Source organism: Lepidochelys kempii, chromosome 9 (assembly GCF_965140285.1).
Source record: "Lepidochelys kempii isolate rLepKem1 chromosome 9, rLepKem1.hap1, whole genome shotgun sequence".
Taxonomy (NCBI): Eukaryota; Metazoa; Chordata; order Testudines; family Cheloniidae; genus Lepidochelys; species Lepidochelys kempii.
In genome coordinates this window covers 76,898,144-76,921,487 of record NC_136388.1, presented here as the reverse complement: position 1 = coordinate 76,921,487, position 23,344 = coordinate 76,898,144, and the positions used below count along the sequence as shown (strand labels likewise).

Below are 23,344 nucleotides of genomic sequence, written 5' to 3'. Positions count from 1 at the left end.
CTGGTGCATCTCCTTTTCCTGTTGGGACTCCTGGGCCTTTGTCCTCTCCACTCTTTCCTTCTCCAGAATGTCCACAATGTTCATCCTCCAGGCTCTGTGCTCAAGGCCTGATACAGCACTGATTTGCAGGATCTCATTGAACATGTCATCCCGAGTCCTGTTCTTTCCTCCTTATCTGGCTCAGGCATTCTGCAAGTGTGGAGGGGGAGACTTTGAAGGCCGCAATGGCAGCAGCTGAAGATAAAACAGAGGTACCATTAGCAGCATATTCTCTACAGAAAACAAAACTTAAAATGCGGATCTCACTCACCTTGCTCCCCTAAAGTTAAAAGCACTACATTCTCGCTTCTTCTGCTTGGGATTGCTTGTGAATAGTGCCAGTGACATCACCAGCCATGGTCAGTATGGCCTGCTGGAGGATGTGGAAATGAGGGGGGAATTGCTCTGTTGCATGATTCTAGTAGCATAGGGCAATGGCACTGAATGCTGGCACCGTTTTCCACAGATGATGGTGGTTTTAGCTAGCATCTCATTCTTGAGGGTAACAAAGGCAGAGAACACAGCTGCAGCTCATGTCCTGAAGCCGCCCAGGCCCAGATGCTTCTAGCCTGTGTACTGCAATAGTGTCGTCTGAAGTTATCACTGAGTGGCATGGGAAAGTGTCCTATTGCGGAGGAAGAAATAAGGCAGCTCTCCCTAGAAATTTTTGGCAGAATACTCTCATGAAAGTTTCATCGTGATCTTAGGAGGATTCAAGGGACATCCCTGTGTACATTATATAAACTACTGCACATGCCCCCACGTAATCTTGGAGGGGAATGAAAAGCAGATGGCAATTCTACCTCTCTTGGTTGTATGAATAAATTAATGAAAAGACCGTGTCCTGCTACTTTGAGAGTGCCAGCTTTGTAATTGAAAATAATGGTTCCTTTCCCTGTATCAGGCTTGCCTGTGTTGGACTGTGGTGGAGTCAAAACAAACAAATAAATCCAGGTCCTGGCTTGCTGCGTAGCTGGATTCCCTGGTCCCCTGTCCCCCATACTCCTCTTCATCCACTACCTCCACTGTTCATGGCAGGGGCTTGTGACTCAAGGCCCTTAGAGGTATCCCTGGTGCTGTGGGAGTGGTGGTGGTGTCTCCATCAATATGGCATGCAGCTTTTCATAAAAGCAGCACGTCTGTGGCTTGGCACCCAGTTTGATCATTGGCCTCCCTGGTCTTCTGGTACGCCTGCCACTACTCCTTTGCTTCTCACCCAGTACTGCCGCTGGTTCCTGTCATTCATCTTCTCCTGCATCCCCTGAGCAATTTGTTCATAATGTCAGCATTTTACGGCTGGTCCACAACTGTGCCTGCACAGCCTCCTCTTCCTGCAGGTCCACGATATCCAATATCTCCTGTCAGTGCATCTGGAGCACGTAGCCAACATAGTCTGCTGGAGAGTTGCACTCAACAGTGAAGAGCTGCTAGTTATGATCACCAAGTCTAGTAGCCAGGAAAAGGAATTTCAACAATTTGCAGGGCTTTAAAGGGGATTAGGGACTTATGGATCTCTGTGACGCCTGGGCAGTGGAGTTCACAATGGTGACTAAAGCAGTCAGTGTAGAGCATTGTGGGACAGCTCTGGAGGGCAGTTAGTGTCAACATAAATCATGCAGTGTCTACACTTGCATTGTGTCAACCTAAGCACACTGATCGTGGTTCTATGCTGCTCAGGGAGCTGATGTTACTATGTTGGTGTAACGGGGTGCTTACAGTGGTGGGAGACTGATTGTAAGTGTAGGCACGTGCACAGCTAGGTTGACATAAACTGCTTTGTGTCAACCTAACTGTGTTGTGTAGAGTAGGCCTAATGTATTCTGGTGAGAAAAGTCTTCCAACGCTCCCCTGGGGCTTCCTTATAGTTGCCGGTTCATAACTGCTTCAGCTGAGAACAAGTACCCTCATGACAAGTTTAAGCCACTCTTTTATACAGTTCCAGGAGTTTTTGAGCTGGATTTCCAGAAGCAGGTAATTGGAATACGAGTCTGTCTCTCTCTCTCTCTCTCTCTCTCCCCCTACCCCCCCACCCCCCCCAAAGCATGTCTTTGAAGGTTGGATCTAGAGGGGTAGAACTTATATTCCCTTCACCTCAAGGTACTTCCTAAGGAAATCCATTTCAAACGTATTGTTCCAAAAAGACCTTTGAACTTCCTCATACCTTCCGAACATTGCAGTAATCTGTCTTCTTGCTAAAGAAGTTCCATAAAATCTCACAATAATACATACACTGTATAGGAAATGAAAATGTTTATCCAACAGGTATTAACCCAAATTCAATAAGATTTAACTTAATTCAATAAAGTTCATTCAGGATACTGTCAGTCTGTAACAGTAAACACCTCATTGGCATTAAAATAATAAACACTTGTCTTAATTAGTGTGAAGCCATCAGAGAATCTGCAATCCCTCATGGAGAAGAACCAGTCCCTGATGGAGGAAAATGAAAAGTTGAGCCGAGGTCTGAGTGAGGCAGCTGGTCAGACAGCCCAGATGTTGGAGAGAATCATTCTGGTAAGGCTCAAAATTCTATGTGAAGAGCTTTTAGCTACACACTACTGTTTCCCACCTGTTGGAAATTGACCACTAACAGTGTTCTAATGGTATTCAGGAGCATCTGACTCTGGAGGACTAAAGCTAAATTTGTAGGGAACATATTAAATGTCCAGTAGCAATATGATGTTAAGCTACAGAATGCATCTGGTTCCGAAGCCTGCAGGTTTTGACTCAAATGTACTAGAACTGGAATACATTGCACTTTGCTCTGAAAATGCATTACCCACAGGAATACAACACTGAATACCAACTTTTCTATTTCCCAAGTTCTCCCATCAGTCACTGTGGCTCTGTGTGTCTTGACTATTTGGAGGCCATTTGCCCTCAGTGGTTGTACTGCCAAACTTTGTGATTCCAGGGTTAAATAAGTCAAAATGTGTCTTGCATGCCAACTTCTCCCAAAAGCTCCTAATACCTGCTCTTCTGTTGGCTTTGGAGAAAACTCCAGACTTACTTTAAATTAAAGGGAACTAACCTTCCCCTGAGTGTGCAGAAACCTGTACTGAATCACAATGCAAGTCACCTTACAGTAGAATGATGAAGCAGTATTGCTACAAAGAAGATAGCTGTTTCCTGCTTCTCCTTCTATAATTCAGTATCTAATTGACTTTTTTTTCTTTTCTTAGACAGAACAAGAAAATGATAAGATGAATGCCAAACTAGAGGAACTCCGGCAGCATGCTGCGTAAGTCCCATCCAGTTTCATGTGCTGCAGAAGTGCCCTGCAACACTGTTCATTTCATTGATTGGCTCTGCATTTGTTGTTCCAAAGTCCATCTGTATGCAGGGAGGGTGAGCAAGTATGTTGGCAATACCCTATCTATTGAGCAGTCAAACATGCAATTGCCAAGCAAGACCCGTGGACTCAGTTGCATGTCTGAATTTTTTAGGTGCAAACTTGATCTGCAGAAGCTGGTAGAGACTCTGGAGGATCAGGAGCTCAAAGAGAACATAGAAGTGATTCGTGATCTCCAGCAAGTGATAGTCCAGTTACAGGTAAGAACTGACCTAGGGAATGGGAAGATCCCTGTACCAAATGAGCTTCCTACTGAGATGAACTCAGTGGTATGGTGCCAGTCTGCTAGGTAGTGGTTTCTTTAAAGCCCTGCTAAATAAGCCCTTTGCACAGGTGTGTGGCTGTTAAATGGCTCTTGGCAAGTTACTTTAATATAGACTTCCTGTTGAAACTTCAAAGCCACAAAATGACCATTTTATGCTCAGATAGCTGCTCGCTCCAGAGTAAATGAGTATCCTCAGAAAAATGCTGTGAAATGAGACTATTGCACAAATTTACAGCCCAAAGACTGGGTAATGCAGGGCGCAAAAACAACTCTTGGAAGCTCAGGGTTTTAGCTTCTATATTTCTAGTAAACGGCCCTATTGGAGGGAGCTGGAATTGTTTGAAAATGTCATGTCCTTGTCTAATATATGATTCTTCCATGTTCCCCTTCCTAGATGTCCCTCAAAGCTCCAACCACCCCGTAAGGAACTGGCTGCCAATTCTGTGCAGTGCAGGAAGTGTCTGATAGGGAGTAACTTTGGCTTGTCAATTGAGACTGCGTTCAAAAGAGGCGTTCACTGTTGCTGTTAAAATGGGATGCCAGTGACCTTCCCTTCCTAGAGAGGAGAGTTTTTTCAGATCAGAGGAGAGTCTAGAGAAGCCTTTGCTGTTCTAAATGGACAGCGAGGAGCCCTTGTTAACTGCACATCACTTCTCACTGCTGTACATTAAAGTGCTCTGTTTGCGCTACACAGGATGAAAGTGCTGCCTATGTGGCAGCATCCATGGAAGCTGTTGCTGAGATGGCAAACTCTGAGCAAGAATCTGACGCTGTAAGTAGTAGGGGGGGTCTGATATACTGCAGATTTTGACTCTCTGTAAATATTCTCATTCACTCAGTAACTGCATCTTTCCTGTTCCCTAATCCCATGTGTTTGTCACTTTATAGTTACTTCCTACCATCTATCCTTCCTCCTTTACTGTACCCTTTCCTGTTTTTTTATTTTCTCCTTCTTAAAATTATAAAGTTATGTTTTAAAAAAAAAAAATGTCAAAGCATTTTATATAAATACTGCTGCTTACTTCAGTAGTATTCAACTGTTCTGCTAACTATGTTCAAACTGCCAATGCAAGCACTGAGGAGCTCCTTGGAATTCGTTTCTTCTGGCTAATAATTGTGTCTATATTCCAGCAAGCAGAAACCAGCCAGGACAGCAAGAGATCCCCAGATGCTTTCACCACCCAGCATGCCCTCCGCCAGGCAGAGATGTCCAAAGCATTGATAGAATTAAATAAAGCCCTGGCTCTGAAAGAGGCCTTGGCCAAGAAAATGACCCAGAATGACAGCCAGCTGGAGCCAATACAGTCCCAATACCAGGTAAATGCTCCTTTCCAGGAAGGCTCATTGAAATATCTGTCCAGTGTTGTCCTTTTCTTCATCCCATATGTGCATGTTTTGTAATGCTAGTGGGGGAAGGGATTAATCAGAACATGAGCATTCCTCTGGTGGTTCTCATAGTAAGAACTCCATATGTCTTGAGGTGTGGTATGAGAGAGCCTCTGTCACAGAACTCGGCCATCTCTGGAATGGTAATCATCTAGCTGTAGGTGCCCACAGGCGGCAGAACTACGGTGCCTAAATGGCTGCACGTCGTTCTAAGCAGCCAGTCCTTGCTGCTTCTGATCAGGACACTGGCTACTGACTGTTCCATGTAGTCCCAGTCTTCCAACTCACCCCTCAGAATTGCACTTCTGCTGTGGCAGTGCTTAGCCTCCATGGAACTCAGCCACTGCTGCCATTGAACTGGCTTCCTCTTTCCTACAAGTTCAAAAATGATGGATTCCAGCACCCACCTGATTTATTGATCAAAACATGACTGCCAGACTAAAGGCTAACTGCAGGTGTATATTGATCTGGCTCCTACAGCTGCTGCATGGAGAAGTCTTCTGATTCCTCCGACAATAGTGCAGTTGTCCAACCTATTGAAGGGAAACATGGCTCCCCAAGACCTTATCTAGCCTTGTCCCTAGCCATTGGGATTTCAAGACTTGAAATCTCTCTGCTCCTGTCTCCTTTCTAGACTAATATCAAGGGCCTGGAGTTGGAGGTCAGCAGCCTGCAAAAAGAAAAGGAAGAACTGATCCTTGCACTTCACACTGCAAAGAAGGATGTTAACCAAGCAAAGTAAGGCTGGCTAGAAAGGCCAAGTAGATTAGAGAAATGAGCATCTACTGGAACCAATCAGTGGCACTTGGCCTGGCAAGTAAATTGGCCTGGCCATTGCAGCACATACTGACTACTGGAATAAAACGTAAAATCCTAAATTCCAAACTGTGTTGCAATGAATGGGCTCGTCTCCTACACGACTATGTCCCATTTGATAAATCTGCACGCTTCAGGTGCTGGGTGTAGTTTTTATCACCACACTACACAATGAACCAAGCTAAGGAATTGAATTCACACCCCTGTCAGGTCATGAGGGCTCTGGGGAATCGCTTCACAAACCTTAACTACTTCATTGAGACAATGAGTATATTTTTAGGCTGTGGAAGTGTTCATGTTTGGCACTAGGAAGGTGCCTACTGTATCATGTTTTTACCCTACAGACTGGCATAAAGTGTGAGGTGGGGGGAATACCCTCAACTCTGAATGAGTAAATTTTCAATTTCTCTTGTAGAGAATCTATTCTGACCTAGTGCATCCTGCTAGGAGTTGAGATGGGGAAGGGGAGGCCCTTGAGACTTAACGCCCAGAACAGAGAGCCAAAGCGTTATTCTTAGCCCTGCTACAGACTCTGATGTTGTGTAGTTTTCTCCCTTCTCAGTGCCTCAGTTTCCCATCAATAAAACAAGAATAATGCATACTTGATTTGATTTGTTGGGAAGGACTTGTCAGACTTATTTATCTTTAAAGCGCTTTGCCGTCTGCTGATTAAATCTATTCTTATCGCTAGCCTCTTTAGAGTATACTCCTGTTTTTCCAAATGGCTTGGGGAACAGCTGAAACTTTTGGATAACCAGGCATTCAGTTAAACAGAAGTACTATTTTTGATCTTGGTTCTAGCTTCGGGCTGGGAGGCAAAGGTCTGGGTACAGTGGGAGTTGCAGGCTGAAGACACTCTGGGGAGCTGCTTTGCTCAATTGGCCACTGTTGTCTTTCCGGGCTATGAGCCAATGAGCTCTGTGTGTCAGCCCCTCTCCTGCACATGTTGCCTGCCCTGGGCTATGGCCGGACACAGCCCCTCAGTGATGGTTCCAGTGTCTGTGAAATTCCTGCATTGATGGTCACTGGCAGGGTTTGTGTCCTGGGCTGCAGGGCTCTATGATGGGAGAGGAGGGCTGACTAGAGAGGCTGCTATGGATACAACTAGTTACAGGCTGCACTTTTGAACTGGGCGCAATGCTGCAGCCATAGAACCAGATTGTGAGTGGATATATTGTTGCACTGGTATAGCATGAATTATACTCCTTGCTGAATATTAGCTTAGCATGAAGAGGTTAATTGAGAAGTTATTAGTGGGCTACTTGGGGAGTGCACTGTGGATTCAGATAACAACTAGAATTTTCAGATAAAGGAAATTCTAGTTAAGTTGGAGTGTACCATATTACAGTTCTAGACTCTATTGGTATGTCTATCGACACTGCAAAAACCAAACAAACAAAAAAACCCAAACCCTGCAGCAGCAAGATTCGGAGCCTGGATCCAATGAATCAGGCTTGCAGTATGGAGCTAAAAATAGCAGTGAAGACATTTTGGGCTTGGACTGGAGTCCAGGCTCTGAAAACGGGTGAAGAAGGAGGGTCTCAGAGCCTGGGCTTCAGTCCTAGCCCAAATGTCTTCATTATTGTTGTTTTTAGCTCCATTGTGTGAACCCTACAAGCTTGAGTCATTTAACCTGGGCTCTGGGATTAGCTGCTGTCCATCTCTCTTTGGGAGTTTTAAGGTATGTTTGCAATGCAGTCGGCTCTCTTTCACCTGAAGGGAACTGATCTCTTAGCAGAGATGTTCTTGGCTTGCCCAGGATCAACTATTCTACTTGCACCCTGGGAAATAGATTTCTAGTGTGCATCTCCCTTCCAACCTTCCCTTTGGGTTGAATGAGTTGCTGAGAAGCACAGCCAGAGTTTCTAAACTCTGCTTTATACAATGGTCAGGTCCTGGGGTGAGTGAGGGACTGCTATTCTGGGTCTGTTTTCACAGTAAGGAGAAGGGGAGTCTATTTCTGGAGAATAGCTCTCCTAGGCATATATTTATAGGGTGATTCTTTGCAGGCTGAGTGAACGCCGCAGGAAAAGACTCCAGGAGTTGGAAGGGCAAATGAATGAGCTAAAGAAGAAATTGAATGAACAGTCAAAACTCTTGAAGCTGAAAGAATCTACAGAGCGCACAGTCTCCAAACTGAACCAGGAGATTCGGGTAACTAACACTGCCATATGCAGCCTCTGAGCTCATCTAACGGAGTAACTTCAGTCAGAAGATAGTGAAAACTTCCATTTTATTGGGTTGGCATCACCCTGTGTATTACAAGACTCCTGTAATTGTAGTTATGTGACTATCGCTGCTAATGATGGAGTGGATAGGAGGCTCTTGTAGTACAAGTATAGGCATGGGAGTCAAATCTGGCTATACTACTTGTTCAGTCCAAGCCTTGGGCAAGTCACTTGACTTTGTTGTAACTTGGTTTCCATGTCTGTAAAATCAAGATGATTCCCTACCCCTTTAAGTGCGGGTTAAGAGGATGAAATCATTAGTCTCAAGCACTGACATCCTCAAAAGGCAGGTGCTGCGGGTGGGCAAAGTTTTGTAATATGTCCTCTTGTCAAGAGTACTTGGAAAAACTATCCAAAGTGTAAGTACTGGAATAACTTCCTGCTGCAGGAAATGAAAAATCAGCGGGTACAGCTGATGCGCCAAATGAAAGAGGATGCTGAGAAATTTAGACAGTGGAAGCAGCAGAAGGACAAGGAAGTGATCCAGCTGAAAGAACGGGTAAGTGAGCCATTAATTGCCTGGACAGTCACTGCTGGCCATGAGTTAACATCTGAAAACATAACATCTCTACAGTGCCTTGAGACTAACAAACCAATAGGTCAAAAAGCCTCTTGTTCCATATATGCCTGAGTGGCAGGCTGCCACCTTTCACCAGTTATATGTGTAATGGGCAGATAGACAATTGGTTTATGTCTGAGGTTCCCTGATCTGCCAGTAGAGTGATCACAACTCCGATCTAAATCAGAAGGAAAAAATACCACAGCGTTAGTACCTAGGGGTAGCTTTTCCACAAAAGAGAAGTAGGAGGCATCTGCCTTTCAAGGGTATATTGAGAATACACTACATGAGCAAATAGTTAAAGCTGTTACTATTACAGTAGTTAACTTAATCAATCAGGTTGTGGCATTCAGGCCTAATAGGGCTTCTGTGCCTCTTTAGTTTTCAAGTCTCCTTGTCTCAAGATGTTGTGAGCAGAACAGTCCTAGTCCCAGAGGACGTAGGAGACCATATTCTAGAGCAACAAGGGCCTCCTGAATTTTAAGTCAGCTCAAGCTTACAGTGATCAGTGTTTCTGTCATAGAGCACATAGGATGTCTGTGTCATGATCCCCCTGGACTAAACAAGTGCACTGTAAACATGTCTTTATATGACCTGCAACTTTTTGACTTGCCTAGTTTGTTTCTCTTCAGGATCGCAAGAGGCAGTATGAGCTGCTTAAGCTAGAACGAGACTTCCAGAATCAAGCCAATATCCTCAGGCGCAAAACAGAAGAGGTGAGGAGCCAGCATCTGCTAGGGACTCCTGATCAGTCCCCCAAGGTCTGGAAGACGTGACTGGAGTTTTGGCAGGGGACAGATGGAACTCTTGATATTCTGGGGAACAGTTTTGGGGTTTGGAGATGAATTGAAGATATCAGTTCAGAGGGGATGCATTGTGACTTTTCTCTCCCCCTTGAAAAATTTGGGACTCTGCCTCTTAATTCTCACTGTTTCCTTCCCAAACCCAGTACCTCTTGATTGCACTGCCTGCCCTAGATTTTACCACCTGTTCCAACAATGATGGATAAGCACACTAGCTGGATCTGCTAAAATGATCACCAATGAGATTGCTAATGTTTAAAGTGTTGACATTAGGCTTCAGACTTCTCATTGATGTATGTGGGTGCAGTTAACACTGTGCAGAGCTTGTCTCAGGCTGTTTGCAGATGTGAGAAGACAACACTGCATCAGTTTTCTCTGGGTCCACTTCTTGAAGGCTTTCTGCAACTATAAGGCCTAGAAGCAGAAATGTTTTGACACAAAAATGCTTTTAAAATGAGAGCTTCGGTTCTGGCACACAACTGCATTGGGTGTATTCTGGAGACAACTTGGCTGCAGAATCACAGGAAATTAGGTACCCGGCATATAGACTTAATAATAAAAATGCATTCTAAAGGTGAACCAAGAGGCTTGTAATATGTCTAAGACCCTAGTTAAGGGGTATTCTCCTCCAAAGGCTATTGACATTCAATAATTCCAAAAGCAGATCAGGCAGCTGTTTCCTTCATGCTTAATACTGCCCTGCGCTCCGTGACCTCCCATCTGTATTAGCTTTACAAGGGCTCAGTGAAGGAAGAATGGATTCTTATAAATGTAGATCTGCTATTCCACAGCTAAAGCTAAAAGCAGCAGTGTTTTTGTGCAGATGTTTCCTGACTGACTTTCAGCAGCATGGAGTCCTGCTCCCAGAGCTGTGAATCAAATTAAGCTAAGCAGCCAACAGTTTCCACTGTGCTAGGGATGCAGGGAGGGGAAATGCTTGTATGTGTGGTGGAATTTTATTTTATTTTATTTTTTTTCAGGCAGCAGCTGCTAACAAGCGCCTGAAAGATGCTCTACAGAAACAGCGTGAAGTAGTGGATAAACGGAAAGAAAGCCAAAACCGAGGAATGGAAGGAGCTGCTGCTCGAGTAAAAGTGGGTATCAGCATGGTGGTGCACTGCCAGATGCATCCCTTTGAATAATGAGCTCACACAAAGGTTGCCTGACTAGCTCACTGATGGAGGCTGGGTTTGATGGGTGGAGAACTGGGAGGGCCATGGAATTTCCTGTCCTGTATAGGAGTAAATAGAGGCAACATAGTTTATTTGTCCCTAGATATGGAAGAGTTCAGAGGAGGAAGTGGGTGACCAAAGTCCCACTGTTGCAATGTTCAGTAGAGTTGATTACAGGGGTGGGCAAACTTTTTGGCCCAAGGGCCAAATCTGGGTATAAAAATTATATGGTGGGCCTTGAATGCTCACGAAATTGGGATTGGAATGCAGGAGGGGGTGAGGGATCTGGCTGGGGGGTGGGCTCCAGGGTGGGGCCAGAAATGAGGAGATGAGTGTGTGGGAGGGGGCTCTGGGCTGGGGCAGAGCGGGCACTGGGGAGCTGAGGGGAGTGAGGGCTCCAGCTGTGGATGCAGGCTCTTGGGTGGGGCTAGCGATGAGGGTTTTGGGGTGTAGGAGGGTGCTCTGGTCTGGAACCGAGGGGTTCAGAGGGAGGGAAGGGGATCAGGGCAGGGGTTTGGGGCATGTGGGGGTGGCTCAGGGGTGCAGACTCTGGGTGGCACTTACCTCAAGCAGCTCCCGGAAGCAGTAGCATGTCCCCCTTCCAGCTCCTTCGGGGAGGTGCGGCCAGGCAGCTCTGCTGCACGCTGCCCTGTTCTCAGGTGCTGCTCCTGCTGCTCCCAGTGACCATGGTTCCCTGCCAATGGGAGCTGCGGTGGCAGCTCTTGGGGCGGGGACAGTGTGTGGAGCTGCCCTTATGTGTAGGAACCAGAGGGGGCGTATGCCACTGCTTCTGGGACTGCACAGAGCAGCCCCTGACCCTGCTCCCCAGTGGGAGCTCAAGGGCTGGATTAAAACGGCTGGCAGGCCGTATGCAGCCTGTGGGCTGTAGTTTGCCCACCCGTGGTTTATTCTCTGTCCTGTCTTTCTCCAGAGCTGGCTTGCAAATGAAGTGGAGGTTCTGGTTAGTACTGAAGAGGCCCGGCGCCACCTCTCTGACCTTCTGGAGGATAGAAAAATCTTGGCCCAGGAACTCCTGCAGCTTAGAGAAAAGAGGGAAGCTGGGGAGACTCCACCTCCAAAACTCAGGGTGAGTGACACACAGGGAAACAATAGCTGAGAGCTACACTCACTCTCTGTCCTCTTACTGCTATGCTTGTTTTCTCCGTTCTGGGCCTGTGAACTCCTGTGAAGAGTAGATGAATGTTTCCACAGCCCCCCTGGCTGATGAAAGGAGTAGCAATGAAGAGGTGGTTGTAGCACAAGAGGTAGCGGGGATCTGGTTCTTCATGGTTCTATTCCCTAAAGCAATTAGTCTGGCATCAATGTCATGAGTGAGCCCCTGCCCTATCGAAGGTTTTGTGTACAACCCTTTCTTCCATTGAGAAGGAAGGTCAGGTTTCAGCTGAGAGGAACTATTTATAAACATCTTTCCTGGTAATACAACCCCTATCTTAAGTGTTTAGAGTGTCTAAACTAAAACTCAGACTCAAGCACTGGGTGGGGAAATTTTTTGGCCTGCGGGCCACATCTGGGTATAGAAATTGTATGGCGGACCATGAATGCTCACGAAATTGGGGGTTGGGGTGCAGGAGGGGGTGAGGGCTCCTGCTGGGGTGAGGGCTCCTGCTGGGGGTGGGGGCAGAAATGAGGAGTTCAGTGTGTGAGAAGGGGCTCCAGGCTGGCCAGGAGGTGGGGGAGCTTTCCAGCTGGGAGTGCAGCCTCTTGGGTGGGACTGGGGAGAGACGCTTGGGATGCAGGAGGATGCTCTGTGCAGCGACGGGGGGGGGGGGGGGGGGGGTTCAGAGGGTGGGAGGGGGATCAGGGCTGGGGTTGGGGCAGGAGGAAGAAGCTCAGGATGCAGGCTCCAGGCAGCGCTTACCTCTAGTAGCTACTGGAAGCAGTGGCATGTCCCACTTCCGGCTCCTACCCAGAGCCGTGGCCAGGCTGCTCTGTGCGCTGCCCTATCCGCAGGTGCTGCCCCCGCAGCTCCTAGAAGCAGCAGCATGTCCCCTTGTGACGCTTGGGGCAGGGGCAGTGTGTGGTGCCCCCTTGCTGCCCCTATGCGCAGGAGCTGGAGTTGGGGCATGCCACTACTTCCGGGAGTGGTGCAGAAAGCCCCCAACCCCACTCCCTGGCGGGAGCATGGAGCAGGACAAGCCCCTGCTCCCTGGCGGGAGCTCTAGGACCAGATTAACAGGTCCCACGGTCCGGACGTGACCCGTGGTTTACCCACTGCTGCTCAACCACTCTCCACCTGCGTCTCCAACCTCAAATTATTTCATATTATGTCTTGCTGCAATTCTCTTCAGAGACGTACATACTCGATCGCAGATGTGCAGGCTTCAGAAATAGACCATTCCATCACAAAGCAGATAGAAAGCCTGGAAACAGAGATGGCGCTCAGGTAAGGGAGTGTCATGAAGCTTCTAGCAGGCAGAACTAGCTCTCATTTCTATAGCACCATGATCTCAAGGTACCTAACACGTTCACCATTGCAACCATTCTGTGAGACCTGGGAGAAGTGAAGAATAGGAAACCCAACTGACCTGTTCTGTGTAGTTTCAAGCAGAATATAGCTATCCAGTGAGAATTTCCAAGATACTGGGGCTATGAACACTATTTATGCAAAAGAAATGTATGTCTGTTTTGCTTATCTGAAGGATGGTAGCACAGCCCTACTTGCATGATGCTGAAGCAGTGGCTTGGTACAGATTCAGGAGAATGAATTTCCAGCTGACCCACCAATGCAGCTTTGCAGCAGACCCCACCACTGTGCAAACAATCAAGTTTTAACTAACTGAAGTTGCTTTCCATAATGTAATATTTTGGGAATATGACATTAGTGTTATCCAAGAGCTACTCCAAATTCTTTTCCTTGAGCTCAAATGTGTGTTTGTTTCCAAAGGAGTGCCCAGATAGCAGATCTGCAGCAGAAGCTATTGGATGCCGACAATGGAGACCGGGTGAAGCAACGCTGGGAAACTATTGCAACTATTCTAGAGGCAAAATGTGCCCTGAAATACCTGATTGGAGAGGTAAATTCTTTCTGCATTGTGGCACATCCATCTGTTTGGGATTGCTACACTGTATTTATTAGCTTTCACCATAGACATGTCTGCCTCAAAGAGCTCATAATCTCGGGTTGGACAAGAATAGAAGGAAGTGACAAATGTGGTGATACATGACAGGAAGGGGTTGTGACAAGGGCAGAGGTGAAAGTTAGCCAGTATGCCCCAGTACGGCGTACTGGCAAGAGCCGGTGCGCTGTACCGGGGTGGATCACCTTCCCCAGGCGCAATTTAAAGGGCCTGCGGCTCCCAGCAGCAGCTAGAGCCCCCAGCCCTTTAAATTGCTGCCAGAGCCCTGCTGCTGGAGCCCTGGGGTAGTGGCGGCAGGGCTGGGGCAGCAATTTAAAGGGCCCGGGGCAGTAGCGGTGGCCAAAGCCCAGGGCCCTTTAAATCGTCCCCGGAACCCCGCCGCTGCTTCCCCAGGGCTCTAGCAGGCTCTGGGGACAATTTAAAGGGCCTGGAGCGGTAGTGATGGCCAGAGCCCTGCTGCCGCTGTTACCCCGGGGAGGGGGAAGGAGGCACTTGCTGGTACAGGGTGGGCCAGGGCTGGCTCTGACCTCCCGCAGCCCCGCCCCTTCCACCCAAGGCCCCACCCCTTCCAGGGGCCGGAGGGTCTGTACTGGGAAGTTTTTCTAGACTGACTTTCACCCCTGGACAAGGGTCATAAAAAGATCATGATGACGATTGGGTGAATTGTGCATTCATTTTGAAGGTTACATAGATGGTTGTTTTAACATTTTAAAACAACCACTGGTCTCCTTGAAGTGGGTTATATGGGCAGCCTAAAGAGAGGGAAGAGGTATGCTGGATGGGGTCAGAATGCGATTCCTGACCTGGGGTGTAGCATGGAGGAAGTGTGGGGAAAAGACACACAGGATGCATCTATGACAAATGGGTTGGGAGGGGAGACACCATCCTTGAAAGGGAAGAACTTGAATTTGACACAGGAGGTATGGGGGAGCCTATGATGGTGTTCAGGGAAGAGCTGAACATGGCTCTAGCTACGAGTGAGGCATGTGACTTTCTGCTGTGGAGTTTTGGAAGGTTAAGAGTGAGGGATGATGTGTGTAAAGAAAGCCAGAAAGGAGCAAGTTGCATTAGTAAAGGTATGATACAATCAAAGGCTGATTGGGACTTCCAGAAACTGGAAGCATGGGTTGTGGAGAAACAGGAATTTACTAGCAATGTCTGTAGTTGGGAGATGGGGAAGATGGCTTTGAGTTGGCATTGAGACTCCCAGGAGGAAAGGTTTAAAATAAAAAAAAAAAAAAATCCACAAAAAAATTAGAAGGAAATGTAGAGGCACTGGCCTGGAGACACTAATCTCATCTTTGTGATCAGATGAGTTTGCCCAGGGGCAGTGAGGGCAGAGGACAAATCTCTGGGGGTACTCTGAGTGCAAGGGAGGAGGGAAAACAGCATAAAAAGCATCCCTGAAGGAGTAGTCAGCAATGAAAAGCACAGTCTATAAATGTCAGGATAGAGAGTAATTGTCTTTCTGTGCGGTGGGTAACTTTGAAGGATAACAGAAGAGACCTAGAGATTTGGCCAAGGAAAGGCCACTCATAACGGAAGCATAGATGAAGTGGAGGGAGGGGGAGGAAACCAGACTTGTAGAGGATCAAGGAGAGAGTTAGAAACTCAAGGCAGGAGAAGTAGATGTTAAGTCCAAGAAGAATGGAGACAAATGAGGTAGGTGGGATCAAGAGATATCTGAGGAGTGGGGAAGACAATGGCATGCTGAAATGCAGAAACAAAGGTAATAGACAATGGTGGAGTCATTCTAGTAACTGTTGTCACTGCTGCCGATTCTATCTGTTTCCATAGTGAAGTGTGTGCGCGGGGGGTACCTGATGATGGTTTTCAGGTGTGTCTAGCTCTAAATTTGACTCCAGCACCCTTGTTGCTGATGTCCAGTCCCACTCATGGGCTGTGGAGAGTGGCACCCATTTTCTCCAGTAGTCTCCTTACTGATGTCTTTCAGCTGGTTTCCTCCAAAGTGGAGGAAAGCAAACTTCACAGCAGCCTGGAACAGAGCAAAGCTAACTGTGCAGACATGCAGAAAATGTTGCTTGAAGAGCGAAACCAGGTGGCAGAGATAGAGGCTGAGCTCCAAAGTCAGTTGGTGACGCAGGAGCAGCAACATCAGGAAAAGGTAAAACCCAGAGGTGAAGGAGCACCATTATTACCACTGCTTGGCTTCCGTGGAGTTAAACAAATGTCTTGGAGCTTCTCTGCAAAAAGGTTCCTAAAGGTCTGCCCAAAAGAGTACCTAGATCCAAGTACCTCTTTCCTTAAGAGAAAAAGGGTTAAATTAAAATCAATTTGCAACCTGTCTTTTATTTTAAAAAAAAAACAAAAACCAGCAAACAAACCCTATTTTCATGAGGCTTTATTGGTCTCTGGCAGGAGACCTGATGTAATTATCCCTTAAGAAGTCTCCCTCATCTGTCTTCTGGCCTCCATTTCTAAAGTTTTAATTGTGCTAAATGGTCTTGCTGAAGTAAAAACAGAACCATTTTATTCAGCTCCATTCAAGGCACAAACTTGCTGCATCTGAAGACACGGTGGTGTTTTCAAGTGGACCCAGATTACTCTTATGCTGTGGATGGCAAAGAACTAGCTTGCTTGTCTCTACAACTTGTCTGCCTACTAGAGATTGCTCACCACACCATCTCTTCAGCTGCCCCAAAACCTCCAGGTCTACTGAGAATGTCAAGACTGCCAGGCATGCCTTAAGGGTTTATCCCTTAAAAGCATGTTTTGTCACTGTCTACATCCTCTTCATCTAAGCTGTGTTAATTTTGCCTATAGGTTCTGTACCTGCTTAGCCAACTGCAGCAGAAAGAAGCAGCAGAGAAGAAGCTGGAGGACTCTCTAACAGAGCATGAGCAACAGCTACTTGAGCGGCTCAAGTTCCAGGTAGATTAGATGGAGGTGGACTCGGCTGTGGTAGGCTCCCTCTTTATGGAGGGGTCCCCTGGTGCAGGATCTTTTTATATGTCGGTATCCCCCCATTGCCCCTGCTGGCGCAATGCCAGCTCCTTGCCATTGGAAGCGGGGCTTCCGAGTGGCTGAGTAACAATGGAAATTATTCATGCTGCTCTGCATCTGTAGACTAGACTGCTTGGAGTAGTTGCTAGTAGATGGCTGGAATATTGGGCCTCTCGTCTGTGTTCGTAAATGCTCCTTCGAAAGAAGCAAACTAAGTGACAACAGCCTTGCCTCAAAGACCAGTTCAGCTTCCACAAGCCCCACATCAGCTGCTTTTCTGCATGCTCAGGCCAACCAAAGGAATACTGTTAGCTCCATGCTGAGTGCAGCATCAGTCTGCCTTCAGTGATGAAGGGCCTTTGGGGGGGATCCAACAGTGGAAATGTTAAAAGCACCAGCTCCAGGGTGGGCCCTACAGTAGTAAACAACAGTGGAATACACTATTCTCTCCCTCAAAGCTACTAGAGTTTAGTATAGCAAATTGCTAGGGAAGGAGAGATTTGTCCGAGCTACTAAAGCAGAGCTTTCCTAGCCTAACTCATAGATTGTCCCTGATGGGTAAGGAATGTGTTAAAAGTTTGGAGACTGTAACATGAGGAGAGGGAACTATTGGCCTGTTTGGTAGGACAGAGGAAGTTATTAATAATACAAGTGAGGCTTGTATTCCTCCTGACCTCAAAACTAAAGGTCCAGTCTCATGTTGGAGATTGGTGGGGAGGCCACCTCTGCGGATGTGGAGGAGCAGAGCACTCCTAAGCATTGAGCAAGACCTCCTCCTGACTTGAACGATCTGTTGCCAGCAGTTTCTATCTCTCAGACCCTAAATAACCCTACAGATTTCATTCTTTCTTGAGAACAGGATGAAGAGCTTGAGAAAATGAGGGAACTTTGTGAGAAGAACCAAGAGCTTCTCCAGGAGAATGAGTCCCTCAAACAGGTAGGGAAGAGTGTGTGCACAGCCACCTGGCGCTTTATTGATGGCAGCGTTTGTTAGCTTTGGCTATTTATGATGCAGTGAAATTCATCATCTTTTTTAACAGAAATTAATACTCCACCAAATTGCCAGCGGACAGAAGCTCCGACACATTCAGCAAATGCCGACTCAGTCCCCAGATTCTCCATTTGATTATATTCCACCCAAGGTAAACAACTGCCAACTGCTAATTGCCACACTTCTCTGTGACTGATCGGGCTCTGTATGGATAAAGATACTGGCTAACAAACCTTTCAAACTTCCCTCTTACACCCGAGTTTATTAAGCTTCTTTGTTCTGAAGACTGGGATAGATGCATCATCTGCCCTAGGCAGGCCCCAAGGATTTCCCCCACCCTCTTCTTTAGTAAAGAACTAGAATCCTTTTGGAACCAGTTGGCACTGCTGCTCCTTTTCTGTCTAAAGGAAGCTGTCACACCTTGTATGTTGATACAGTTTGCCTTGTCCCCACCTTCGCAAGCAGGCTGCTTCCTCTGCAGCACTGCCAGTGTTTGCTGAGCCAGGGAGCAAGAAACTAGAAATCAAGTATAACGTATGGCCTGCAAATATGCTAACCACTAGGAATAATGTGGTGGTTTAGGATCACTTGTCATAGCTGTGTAGCATGGGGCAGTGCACCAAAGTTCTGCAAACTTTAAAGATAACAGGCTAAACCAGCTGCTGCTTTGAACTGTTAAGAATCCCTGCCAACCTGATGACTTGGCACTTCTCTGGTCCTGCAGTTCTCTTGGCTGTTCAAGTAAGCTGGGTGTGATATGCTGCTGGGACTCTGGAGTAGTCCAAATTCTGACACATTCCTTAGGAGGTCTCAAACCATCTAATTTCCATCTGTAGCCAAAGACTCGCCGTCAGACAACTGCAAAACCCCGTGCACAGACACCAGAAATGGATGTGCAAGAGCTGTTCTCTGAATCTGGGGAGTCTGGAGGGGAGATGGAAGATGCAGAGTGGGTGCCAATAAAAGCAGCCAAAGGATCCAAGAAAAGCCTATCAGGGGTATGATCCAGTTACCTTTCTCTGCCTCCGGCTTGGGTTACTAGCTCTGACTGAGGGGGCCGCTTATATATGTCATGATGCTGCCTAGCACATACAGAATGAAACACAGCTGAACTGTGGGGTTTGTGCTGGCATTCTGAAGCAAAAGCCATTTACTCCAGCAGCACAAGAGGGCATTTAGTTGTGGCCAGTAGTGTTTTGGATGGATTGTTGTCTGCCATCCACCTGAACACTTCAGATAGCAGCAAAAGTAGCAAGTGTTCCAGGGCAGCTGTACTTCCTGCACATCAAAGGAGTTTGTAACTCTCTGAACTGCTATGCTCATGCATGTGGCTGTTCCAGAGAGAAACTGGCTAGGATTGCAAAGTCCTCCTGCAGACGGTCCCAGCTATCGTGTGATGCAAAAGAAGGTGAGTAGTCAGCTTCTATGTGTACAGGGCTGCTGACCCCGTGGGGAGAAGAGGAGTATGGAACACTAAGCACTACATGTAGGAAGGGAAAGGGGGACAGAATAGAAGATGAGTGAGATAGAGTGGGAGATGATAAAGAGGCAAAAATATTGATGATACTGGTACCATGCAGCTTTCTCCACAAGCAGTGATGGGTACCAAATGAAGCACATGCATACAACTAAGGAATGGCATTTGGGAGGTAGAGAGAAGTGTTAAACTTTGTGGGAACTCTCCCTTCCTTCCTGGTTCCCGTAGTGATACCTTGTTTAGGCTCTTGCTCTCCACTAAGATTTTTGAGGGAGAGGCAGTGTGGATGGAGCTTGCATGTGCTGAACGCTTAAATCAGTAAGAACCAATGGGCCATTCTAAGCTTGAATTTCCCCAAAGCCAGCGCTCTGATCCCCTATGACTGCCTTCTCCCTCAAATTTTTATTTTTTTTATTTTATTTTATTTTATTTTTTTACAGATACACTTGTGTAAAATGTATACTGACACATCTGCAAGCTACATGCAGGCTCAACTGACCTGAAGGGTTGAGGGCCATCCACATTGAAACTGCTGCTTGGCATCAAAGGGAGTTTGTAATTCTGAACTGCTGTGCTCAAACCTTATTTAAAAACTAGGCAGTTTCAGAACCTCCATTGCAGGGGTGAGAGTGGCTGATTGTACTTCAGGCTTAGAATTTAAAACTGTGCCACAAAACCAATGTAACCCTTTTACTTCTGAACTGGGATGTGCATTAGCTTTATCTGAGAGAAACTCTAGTTTCATGCACTTAGACCTGTGAGTGAGACTGGCTGTTGCTGGCATGTGTAATGGGAACATGGAGAGGTCTCAAGCTTGAATTTGACCTGGCAAGGTGATGGAAAGTTATCGTGGTGGTGCTGAAACACCAATATTCAGAATGAACATCTACTCCAGGAGATGGCTCAGTGGATCACTTGCATCTCTTTTCTGGGGATAGAGTGGCAGTGAGGTGATGAGGGTCATGGTAGTTTCTGCAATTTGGTGTCCAGTACTAGCACTGGTAAAGACCCTCTGCTGTGGCTATCTAGACACAGCCCAGCAGCAGTGGAACTGTTATTACATTGAGCTCTCTTCTCTTAAGTGTTCCTGCCGGGGCCGATGTGGAAACAGGCAGTGTGGCTGCAGGAAGCAGAAGCTAGGCTGTACTGCAGGCTGTAACTGTGATGCAACAAAATGTAGAAACCGTGATTCTGGCCTGCTGGTGAGTAATACTGCATTTGGCACTTGGACCTTGGTGCTGGATGCACCCAACATCTACCTAATAACTTCCATATAATCTAATTCAGAAAGACAAACATGGGCATCCACAAGCTAGTGGTGCCTACACATACAACTTGGCAACCTATGTTGGAAACGATTGTAAATGTCATTTGAGTATAATCCCCCTGGTGCATCTTGCCATGTTAACCATGGTAATAGCTCCACCTGCTTTGCCAGCCTGCAGGATTCAAGAATATGAATGTGGGAGTCTTTCTACTGCTCTCCAGTCTTCTGGGCTAACTTGCTGCAACCTGGCAGATGCCTCTCAGGGGATAGGTAATGGCAGTCCCTTCTGCCTGGTAATTGACATGAACTTGTGCCTCTGGTCCAAACTACAAAAAACTTACTCCACTCCATTTATTCATGGCTTTTTAAAAACCTCTGAAGAGGAACTTAGCTGGTTTTAGCTACCTCACAAATCATCCTGATTCATTTATGATTCCGAATAGTAGCCCTCTCGGCCTTTTGCATTTGAGTTTGACTAGCAGTCTGGTACTGGGAGGCCTCTGCTCCAGACCTCCCATCCTGGTTACCTAGAAAGCAAAATTAGGTGATTTTTGATCCCTTATCACCTTGAAGAACCAGTTGCCTTATAACATGTGCCTTCTAGTGCCCACGCCACTTTCTCTAGAGTTGCTGTTCACAGCAAGGGGAAGTAAAATACTAGGATCCATAAATAAGTCTATTTCCTGAATAAGATTTATTGATGGGGCAGCATTGGCCTAGGCTCATGTGCATGTTTGTCCCCAGGATGGTCCTATGAGTGAGGATCAAACAAGAGATTCTGAAGGATCCTTCAAACTGGAAGATCCCACGGAAGTGACTGCTGGGGAGACCTTCTTTGAACCAATATGTATCACTCCAACCAAGAAGGTACAAATCAGAAATGGGGGAGCCTGGGTGGAATTGATGATTTCCAGCCACTGGCTGCTGTATCTTGTTCATGGCTAGGAGTGGGCACTAAATCAGGAGAAAATTGAGAGGCAATTTCACTGCCTCTTGCTTCTCCCCGACCTTCTGAGTAGCCTGGGGGAATTAGACCATTTTGCTATCAAATAAGCCATTGACATGTTGGCCCTTTACCTGGTTCAACCTCACCCTAATTGATTCCATGTCCTTATGCCAACTAAGTACACTGGATTCTGCTCCCTCCCACCCAACTTTTCTGCCCCATTTTATAAATCTCTTCAGAGTTTTGACACGTACAGAAAATAGAGTAGCTTTTGTGAATTACCGTTCGTGACTGGGGAAAGGCAGCTTGCAATTGTGGAGGTCTTCAAGACTCAGGGAGGGTTAGCTGGTTTCTTTGAGTGCTGTGGCAACTCAAGCTAATAGCCTCATTTTCTTACCAGGTCCTGAAAGAGATCACTGAGCAAGACGTGTTTGTCAAGAAGGCCAACACAGCTGCACTCTTAATTAATGGAGATGTAGAGTTCCAGGAGAACCAACTACCACTAGTAAAGAAGAAAAAGCGAATGTTGAGTAGTAACACCAGCTTCTTCTCCGGCTGTACCCCCATCAAAGAGGAGGACAACTGAGGGCAAGGGAGACGACCTGTGACTTTTAATGTTACCATGTTGCACTTCCTTTCCCACCTCAGACACTAACTCTTAAATGATTAACAGGATCTATGGCTACAAAATAAAACTTCAGAAGGAACAAGTCTCAGCAGCTGGCCGTGATATGGGACGGCAGCTCTCCCTGGGTTGTTTGTCTAGATCTGCCTGAGCAGATGTTCGCTGTACCAGAACAATGGAGGGAAGTGTTACTTTCTCTTTGGAATATTTTAGTGAGCAGAGTAGACTCATCTAGTCCATGCATTCCAGCTGCATCCTGAACTGTGAACAGTTTTACCTGCATTGCTCTTAAAAGATCATTTTGAATGCACTGGTCACTGGGCCCTTTCTTCAAATGCAGAAAAAGGAATTCCTGCCCAAATTACCATGTGAGCCTTCATGGTGCTTTTATCTTAGTGGGGCACTGTTTGTCGTCTTAAAACTAGCTAGCACAGCAAACTTGTCAGTGAGTGTGCTTCCTCTAGGCCACTGGTGCCTCACTAATGAAATGACTCTCACTAGCCCTTGTCTTTGTGAATATTAGTAATTTTAACTTTTTTTAAATTTTTGTAGCTTTAATAAAGAAGTACAAAAATGCATAAGCTTAGTGTATTATGTTCTGAGCGATTCTAACAGCACCTACTCCACAGAACCTCAGTAACTTCCTAACCCAGGTTGATCTGACTAGACAATGAGGTTTGATCATGTCAGTGCGATAACTGCAACTATCAAAGTTCTTCTCTGACTACATGCCCAATTGTACTGCAATGCATGTAGTTAGTAAAACTTCCAGCAACTGCTCCAACCAAGCACAGGGCTTGCTGCTAGGCTGAATTGTGTTCAATAGCTATGCTATACTTTGAAAGAACAGGAAACACAAATGGCGTTGTCTAACTCTCTCCTCCTCTTGACCTACAAGGAAAAAGTACTGCCATTTGTACTTGTTCCTGTTTACTACAGCACACTGGGTTCTTCTGTTGTCCATGCCAGGAACTAAACTACAGGGCCCCCTGAGGCTGAAGCAGTGCAGCATGCTCTAGCTAATCTAATGTACAGATGGCTCCTTTGCTAGAGGATGACTGTAGTGACTCAAATAAACAGTTATCCTTGGGGAGAATGTACCTTTAAAGGCATGTGGTTGTAAATGAGTGGATGGCTGTTAACTTTGTGAGCCAAAACCCATCTTCTGCAAGTAGTTAGCAGTTCTGCTGTGGTAGTTTCACTTCTCACGTTTGTTCAGAGGAGCAAAGTTCTGGAACAGCTTTCGAAGGGGAGGAGTGGGGGCAAAAAAAAAAATCATATTAAGCTCAGGCTTGAAACCAGTTAAAGTTGTTTTTGGGGTCTGTGTTTAAATGGAGGGGATGGTATATTAGGACT

At 46.5% G+C, this 23,344-nt stretch overlaps 1 protein-coding gene across 2 annotated transcripts in view; it reads left to right on the top strand.

The window, feature by feature from the left end:
• The window catches only part of KIF4A (kinesin family member 4A), a 41,306-nt gene extending 18,737 nt beyond the window's left edge, over positions 1–22,569 (top strand). For both annotated transcript variants that reach the window (XM_073360951.2, XM_073360952.2), the window contains exons 12-32: positions 2,421–2,553; positions 3,222–3,280; positions 3,486–3,591; positions 4,351–4,428; positions 4,788–4,973; positions 5,677–5,780; positions 7,868–8,012; positions 8,475–8,585; positions 9,278–9,361; positions 10,429–10,542; positions 11,552–11,707; positions 12,930–13,024; positions 13,526–13,655; positions 15,673–15,843; positions 16,503–16,610; positions 17,542–17,619; positions 17,723–17,824; positions 18,510–18,671; positions 20,233–20,352; positions 21,162–21,284; positions 21,764–22,569. In XM_073360951.2, coding sequence (XP_073217052.2) covers positions 2,421–2,553; positions 3,222–3,280; positions 3,486–3,591; positions 4,351–4,428; positions 4,788–4,973; positions 5,677–5,780; positions 7,868–8,012; positions 8,475–8,585; positions 9,278–9,361; positions 10,429–10,542; positions 11,552–11,707; positions 12,930–13,024; positions 13,526–13,655; positions 15,673–15,843; positions 16,503–16,610; positions 17,542–17,619; positions 17,723–17,824; positions 18,510–18,671; positions 20,233–20,352; positions 21,162–21,284; positions 21,764–21,949 — 2,551 coding nt within the window. In that variant the 3' untranslated portion in view covers positions 21,950–22,569. The remainder of the gene's footprint in view (positions 1–2,420; positions 2,554–3,221; positions 3,281–3,485; positions 3,592–4,350; positions 4,429–4,787; positions 4,974–5,676; positions 5,781–7,867; positions 8,013–8,474; positions 8,586–9,277; positions 9,362–10,428; positions 10,543–11,551; positions 11,708–12,929; positions 13,025–13,525; positions 13,656–15,672; positions 15,844–16,502; positions 16,611–17,541; positions 17,620–17,722; positions 17,825–18,509; positions 18,672–20,232; positions 20,353–21,161; positions 21,285–21,763) is intronic.
• Positions 22,570–23,344: the final 775 nt, after the last annotated feature.